Raw genomic sequence first — 7697 nt, 5'->3', positions numbered from 1 at the left:
CAGATCATCAATAAAGATGTTAAAGAGCACAGGGCCCAGCACTGATCCCTGGGGCACACCACTACTGACTGGCCGCCAGCTGGCTGTGGCACCATTCACCACCACTCTCTGGGCTCGGCCTCCAGCCAGTTCCTAACCCATCGCAGTGTGCTCCCGTCCAAGCCATGGGCTGACAGCTTGGCCAGGAGTTTGCTATGGGGGATTGTGTCAAAGGCCTTGCTGAGGTCCAAGTAGACCACATCCACAGCCTGCCCCACATCCACCAGGCAGTCACTTGCTCATAGAAGGAGATCAGGTTGGTCAGGCAGGACCTGCCCTTCCTAAATCCATGCTGGCTGAGCCTGATCCCTTGGCCATCCTGTAAGTGCTGTGTGATTGCACTCTGGATGACCTGTTCCATGATCTTGCCTGGCACTGAGGTCAGGCTGTCAGGCCTATAATTCCCTGGCTCATCCAACCGGCCCTTCTTGTGGGTGGGCACCACGTTGGCCAGCTTCCAGTCCTCTGGAACCTTGCCAGTGAGCCAGGACTGCTGAAAAATGATGGATAGTGGCTTGGCCAGCTCCTCTGACAGCTCCCTCAGCACCCTAGGATGGATCCCATCTGGTCCCATGGACTGGTGGGGATCCAAGCTGCTAAGGAGAGTTCCAATCACCTCCTCATGGAACATAGGGAAACTATGCAGCTCCCTGGCTCCTTCTGCCAGCTCTGCAGGCCAGCTGTCAGGAAGATGTTCTGTCCTTCTAGTAAAAATTGAGGCAAAGAAGGTGTTAAGTATCTCTGCCTTTTCCTCAACCGACTGGACAGACGGGCAGAGTCCAATATGATGGCATTCAACAAATCCAAGTGCCAGGGGCTGCAGTTTGGCTACGGCAACCCCATGCAGAGCTGGTCAGAGTGGCTGGAGAGCTCCCAAACAGAGAGGGACCTGGGGGTGCTGATTGACTGCCAGCTAAACGTGAGGCAGCAGTGTCCCCAGGTGGCCAAGAGGGCCAATGGCATCCTGGCCTTCATTAGCAATAGTGTGGCCAGCAGGAGCAGGGAGGTCATTGTGCTCCTGTACTCTGCATTGGTTAGGCCACACCTTGAGTCCTGTGTCCAGTTCTGGGCCCCTCAGTTTAGGAAGGACATTGAGACACTTGAACATGTCCAGAGAAGGACAACAATGCTGGGGAGAGGCCTTGAGGACAGCCCTGTGAGGAGAGGCTGAGGGAGCTGGCATTGTTTAGCCTGGAGAAGAGGAGGCTCAGGGGTGACCTCATTGCTCTCTACAACTACTTGAAAGGAGGTTGTAGCCAGGAAGGTCTCTTCTCCCAGGCAACCAGCACCAGAACAAGAGCACAGAGTCTCAAGTTGCACCAGGGGAAGTTTAGGCTGGAGGTGAGGAGAAAGTTCTTCACTGACAGAGTCGTTGTCACTGGGATGTGCTGCCCAAGGACGTGGTGGAGTCGCTGTCCCTGGAGGTGTTCAAGAGGGGATTGGATGTGGCACTTGGTGCCATGGTCTAGTCATGAGGTCTGTGGTGACAGGTTGGACTCGATGATCTTTGAGGTCTCTTCTAACCTTGGTGATACTATGATGTGCCACGGCTAATCCCTTTTTGAACACCTCCAGGCACAGTGACTCCACCACCTCCCTGGGCAGCACATCCCAATGGCTGATTACTCTTTCTGGGAAGAATTAGCACATCAGGTGACACATCCTTTGAGCTTCTTTGCAGCTGTGGCCTTGGCACAATTCCTCTCCCGGATGGAGCTGGTTCATCCCTACTCAGTAACAAACAGGGGGCTGCTGATGGAAATATTCCATTTATTGTGGATGCAGTTTCAGAATACATTGTTTGAGCAAATCAGGTTTTTTATTGCAGCTATTGGATGTATTTGAAAGACTCAGAGGTGCGTTTACAAACCCACCCCCCAGACAAAAACCAGGACAACTCACAGACAATGTCAGGCACAGTTTCACCCCCTACAGATAACCATGTGCATCTCTGTATGGAAACAGGATGTTTCAGCCAAGCAGGGGAGTCCATTTTTGGGCTGAATAGATAACATTACCCTTCTTTAGGAAGAAGTCAGATGCTGTCAGAGATGGAGGTGGTGAAGAGGAGGATCCTGGCAGTTCAACGCACACCAGAGCTGTTTGCAGCGTGCTCAGAGGCTGCTTCAGTGGCTCAGTTTATGCCACCCATACACTGTAGGATGCAAATGCTAACCTGTATGGCATGTAAAGTCAAACCAAGCTGAAGCCTTCTAGCCATGTGTTTACTATATACAAATGAAACCATCTGTAGATAAGATATGAGGGAGAGTGAGTTACAAAGAAGCACTATAAGGAGAGATTTACTACCTTTCAGGTGGGCTTAAGTGCACGGCCCCACTGGGTGGCAAGATTTAGTGAGCAGTCATTTGAAACAACCTCCAACTTTGTTCAGCTTTTCGCTTTGGCTGTTGTTTTGGTGGGGTTTTTTTTTTTTCTGTCCTTTTTAACTATGGTAGTTTTATATAAATTAAACTACAAGGTTTTTATACAAGTGACCTATTTTTGACCCTCTATCCCCTTACCTTTTCCTCTTTTAAAAACTATACTTTCTTTTTATTTACCCACTCTTGGGCAACTGACATTTAAACTTGAATTTCTTTCTTTTTAATACTTAATCTCACCACACCTCTAATGGCAATCATGAAACCTTACTACAGGCAAGTGTGTGGGTTCTTGTCTTTGTGGTTTGGTTGGTTTGTTTGTTTGAAAAGCTGTGATCTCAGCTAGTTATGTGTTGTTTACCACTAAATATAATGCTTCAAGCGTTCTACCATTAGTAGTGCCTCCAGGCTAAACTTTGTAAAAGCTATTGTGTGTGTATAGATACTCTAAATTGCATTCAACTCCTAGTCTCTAAGAACAAAAGAAAGGAAATACCAGTACCACTGTCAGCTAACATAATCATCCAGGTTTAGGTATTAACTTAAACTAGTATGGAAAACAAAAAAAAAAGAAACCCAAAATTGGTACTTAAAAATAATCCTACATAAATCAAAGAAACCAAACAAAACAGGGCTATTGCTGCAGTATTTCTCATGACATGGGCAACTCACAGAAAATATTACATTGTCAGCTAAAGAGATTTCTTCCATGCCTTTGTCTAAAGTGCAGAAAGAAAGGGCTTCTGTGTTAACCAAGGGTTTACTGCACACCTTTCTTAAAGCAACTCCCTTTTGCATGTGTCTTGGGTTGACCTCTTATGCCAGCTGAAATCGCTCTTCAGAGCCATGGCTGGCTCTGGCTCGCAGTAGGAGAGTCTCTTCTGTTTCACAGCATGGGGTTTGGTAGGAATAAAGGCTCTTGTGCAAAGGCAGTACTATGATGATGAATGTCTAGACTGATTATTAAATACAGTGCTAATATACATGGGTTTAACTGGGATAATGAAACAAAAACAACAAAAAAAAAGACATTTTGGTAAATAAACATAAAAATAAAAGGAACAATTTAGCACTTTTTTTCCCTCTTTTTTTTTCCTTTTTTTTTTCTAAGTCTTTTTTTCTTCCCCTCCCCACCCCCCCCCCCCAGCCAAGTGGTCCAGCTTCTGTAGTGGCCTTCTACGGTTCTTTCTCAAGTTGTCTCAAACCTGCTGAGAAAGAGAAAGATTAAAGATGGCTTGAAATAGCCCCAATGCATCCCTAAAACAGAGGAGGCATGACTCTAGCTTAACACACAGAAGATAAGAAGGCAGGACGCAAGCTGGATGCTCTTCTGCTCTACTAGGATTGCTCAGAGGTGGTCTTCAACAAGACAAGCAGCACTTCACGCAATCACAGAACTGTCAGGGTTGGAAGGGACCTCGAGGATCAGCCAGTTCCAACTCCTCCTGACATGGGCAGGGACACCTCACACTACAGCAGGTTGCTCACAGCCACAGCCAGCCTGGCCTTAGAAACCTCCAGGCAGGAGGCTTCCACCACCTCCCTGGGCAGCCTGTTCCAGTGTCTCACCACCTTCAGGTGGAAGAACTTCTTCCTAACATCCAATCTGAATCTCCCCTCCTCTAGCTTGGACCCATTCCCCCTAGGCCTATCACTACCCAACATCCTAAAAAGTCCCTTCCCAGCTTTCTTGTAGCCCCCTTCAGGTATTGGAAGGCCACAATCAGATCTACCCTCAGAGCCTTTTCTTCTCCAGACTGAATAACCCCAATGCTCTCAGCCTGTCCTCATCTCTCTCATATCTGGCAGCCCCACCAAGCAGCTCAAGGGAAGCTCAGGAGCTCCCCATCCAGAAGCACCAGGGAGCTGTACTCTCCCCAGCCACACAGGGGTGACTGCACATGAGACTCACACCCAGCCAAAGGATTTTTTTGACAAACACTGATGAGTTTTCAACAGGCTAAACCATTACTTAATGGCACCATTTTAAGATCAGATGCAAGGCTCCTTCTCTGCAGTACTGAAATCTTCCATTTCTGTTTTATTTCCCAAACATTCATGTTTTTTATGACATTTCAATGGAGCTTTTGAAAGGTAAAGGAAAAAAGAATGTGTGGGGTTTGGAGTATCAACATCAACAGCTGTAGAACTGCCTGCTGTGGATGTGCCAATGTGAAAATGCAGCAATAGTTCTATCTAATGTGCAGGTATAGTATTAGAATAACTTACCATTAGTCTCTGATTTCTTCCCCATAGCTGAAACCTGTTTGAAAAAAGTTATAACCCATTATTAAAGTTGAATATGGGAAAAAAATAGGTATTTATAACATGGGAAAAAAAAAACCCCAACCACCCACAAACAACAACTCCATGCAAAGGACAGAGGTACAACACAAGCCTCCATGCACAACACAGCTCTGTCATGTAGAGATACAGAAGTTACATCCTGCCCGTGGCTTTCTCTGCCTCACTGTACTTTCTTTTCATAGTTTCATAGTATCATAGTTTCATTCAGGGTGGGAAGGGACCACAAGGATCATCTAGTTCCAACCCCCCTGCCATGGGCAGGGACACCCCACACTACATCAGGCTGCCCAGAGCCTCATCCAGCCTGGGCTTAAACACCTCCAGGGACGGGGCCTCGACCACCTCCCTGGACAACCCATTCCAGGGTCTCACCACTCTCATGGTGAAGAACCTCCTCCTCACATCTAGCCTGAATCTCCCCACCTCCAGCTTCCTTCCATTCCCCCTAGTCCTATCACTACCTGAGATCCTGAGAAGTCCTTCCCCAGCCTTCCTGTTTTATGGATGAAAAGGCAGGTTAGTAATAAAAGACCTGTACAGGTCTAATTCCAACTGACTGACCACGTGAAAGCAAGCAGCACCTTCCCCACAGAAAGCCTCCCACAGAGGTACTGTGCTTTGAACAGTGCACTGAAGTGTTGTTACCTTAGAAGCAGCTGGCTTCTCAACTGACTGCTTCTCCCAGAGGTTACGTTTGCCAGAGACATCTCCTGGTTTTAAATCCTGCATTTTGAAATTAATGCCAGAGAACAGAAGCATTAGATCAGGTTTCACAGAATCACTGAATGTTAGAGGCTGGAAGGGACCTCAAAGGATCATCCAGCCCAACCCCCCTGCCAGAGCAGCATCATCTAGAGCAGATCACATGGAAATACATTCAGGCAGGTCTTGAATATCTCCAGAGAGGGAGACTCCACAACCCCCCTGGGCAGCCTGTGCCAGTGTTCTGCCACCCTCACAGGGAAAAAAATCTTCCTCCTGCATCCATGGAACTTCCTATGCCTCAACATCCACCACTGCCCCTTGTGGTGTCATTGGGCATCACCCAGAAGAGCCTGGCTCCATCCTCTGGGCACTCACCCTGCACATCTGTACAAACATGAATGAAGTCACCTGCAGTCTCCTCCTCCCCAAGCTAAAGAGCCCTCAGCTCCCTCAGTCTCTCCTTACAAGATGTTCCACTCCATCATTTCTGTGGCTCTGTGCTGGACTCTTTCAAGCAGTTCCCTGAGGTCCTTCTTGAGCTGAGGGGCCCAGAACTGGCCATAATATCCCAGATGTGGCCTCACCAGGGCAGAGCAGAGGGGGAGGAGAACCTCTCTTGACCTACTAACCACAGCCCTTCTAATCCACCCCAGAAGGGCACTGGCCTTCTTGGCCACAAGAGCACATTCCCACTCCCTTTGTTGTTTTGGGTTTTTTTAATACAAGTTGTTAAATGCAGCTTTCTCATAAGAAAAATTGTGCAACATCCACCAGTGGTAAATATTATGTTGTCTATCAATTGTTTATCAATTATCTAGCAATGACTCCATGCATACACATGCTTTTATGACCAAACCCAGTCTTGCTGCTCCTGTTTAGTATTGCACAGACTGACCATAACATATTATGTTCATCCTAGAGAGTGCAGTGGAAAGGTGCCAGACTATCAGGTTTTTAAAAGAAAAGAGTTTCAATTTGTGTAGAAGAAAAAGATTTTCTTCAGAAGGAGGATTTCTATGAGGGAAAAATTCAAAAGTACTTTGCCTTGGTCATTTTAGATCAGAAACAAAATGTTTCACTAAAACAAAAGCAGATTCTCCTCTGCAATCTTAAATATAGCCTTCAGGATTTAACATTGCAGAGTCATTCATATCCATTTGTATTTCCCTTGCATTCTTTAAGCCCTTAACATGTACCAATGACTAGCCTGATAGAGAAAAACCCTACCAAACCCAAGCAAAGCAAAGTCATTAAAAACTAATAATATCCTCTGAAAATTAGTCTATGTGGAAATTTTAGCAAAGCCCAAAAGTTTCCAAGATGCCTCTTGGAGAAAAAGCAGGACTACAAATCAAGATGACATATGCTAAGGTAGCAGCAATGCACATATTAGAATCATAGAATCCATGAGGTTGGAAAAGACCTCAGAGATCATCAAGTCCAACCTAGCACCCAACACCTCATGACTACTAAACCATGGCTTCAAGGGCCACGTCCAACCCTTTTATGAACACCTCCAGGGATGGTGACTCCACCACCTCCCTGGGCAGCACATGCCAATGGCCAGTCGCTCTTTCTGGGAAGAACTTTCTCCTCACCTCCAGACTAAACTTCCTCTGGCACAGCTTGAGACTGTGTCCTCTTGTTCTGGTGCTGGTTGACTGGGAGAAGAGACCAACCCCCACCTGGCTACAACCTCCCTTCAGGGAGTTACAGAATACAGAATTAACCAGGTTGGAAAAGACCTTCAAGATAATCAAGTCCAACCTATCACCCAACACCATCTAATCAATTAAACCATGGCACTAAGTGCCTCATCCAGTCTCTTTTTAAGCACTTCCAGTGATGGTGACTCCACCACCTCCCTGGGCAGCACATTCCAATGGCCAATCTCTCTTTCTGGGAAGAACTTTCTCCTCACCTCCAGCCTAAACCTCCCCTGGCACAGCTTGAGACTGTGTCCTCTTGTTCTGGTGCTGTTTGCCTAGGAGAAGAGACCAACCCCCAAATGGCTACAAGCTCCCTTCAGGTAGTTGTAGAAAGCAGTAAGGTCTCCCCTAAGCCTCCTCTTCTGCAGGCTAAGCAACCCCAGCTCCCTCAGCCTCTCCTCATAGGGCTTGTGCTCCAGATCTCTCACTAGCATCACTGCCTTTCTCAGGACATGTTAAGGTGTCATGTCCAGAGACCATTTTGGTGAATTGTGAGGGATGGATGGGAAGTTACTTGCAAATGACAAAATTCTAGGTTTTCTTTAGATTTAAA

General features: G+C 46.7%; 1 protein-coding gene across 14 annotated transcripts in view; it reads right to left on the bottom strand.

Moving 5' to 3' along the window:
• Positions 1-1789: 1789 nt before the first annotated feature.
• Positions 1790-7697, bottom strand: part of CALD1 (caldesmon 1) — a 265740-nt gene continuing 259832 nt past the window's right edge. For 10 of the 14 annotated variants that reach the window (XM_068141859.1, XM_068141855.1, XM_068141858.1 and 7 more), the window contains 3 exons: positions 5376-5453; positions 4653-4686; positions 1790-3631 (listed from right to left, as the gene is read on the bottom strand). In XM_068141859.1, coding sequence (XP_067997960.1) covers positions 3600-3631; positions 4653-4686; positions 5376-5453 — 144 coding nt within the window. In that variant the 3' untranslated portion in view covers positions 1790-3599. The remainder of the gene's footprint in view (positions 3632-4652; positions 4687-5375; positions 5454-7697) is intronic. The other 4 variants (XM_068141860.1, XM_068141862.1, XM_068141857.1 and 1 more) reach the window with 1 other exon arrangement.

The sequence above is a fragment of the Melanerpes formicivorus genome, unplaced genomic scaffold (assembly GCF_026170545.1).
Source record: "Melanerpes formicivorus ecotype bairdi unplaced genomic scaffold, bMelFor1.0.p_v2 SCAF_8, whole genome shotgun sequence".
Classification (NCBI taxonomy): domain Eukaryota; kingdom Metazoa; phylum Chordata; class Aves; order Piciformes; family Picidae; genus Melanerpes; species Melanerpes formicivorus.
This window is presented reverse-complemented; position numbering and strand designations above follow the sequence as displayed.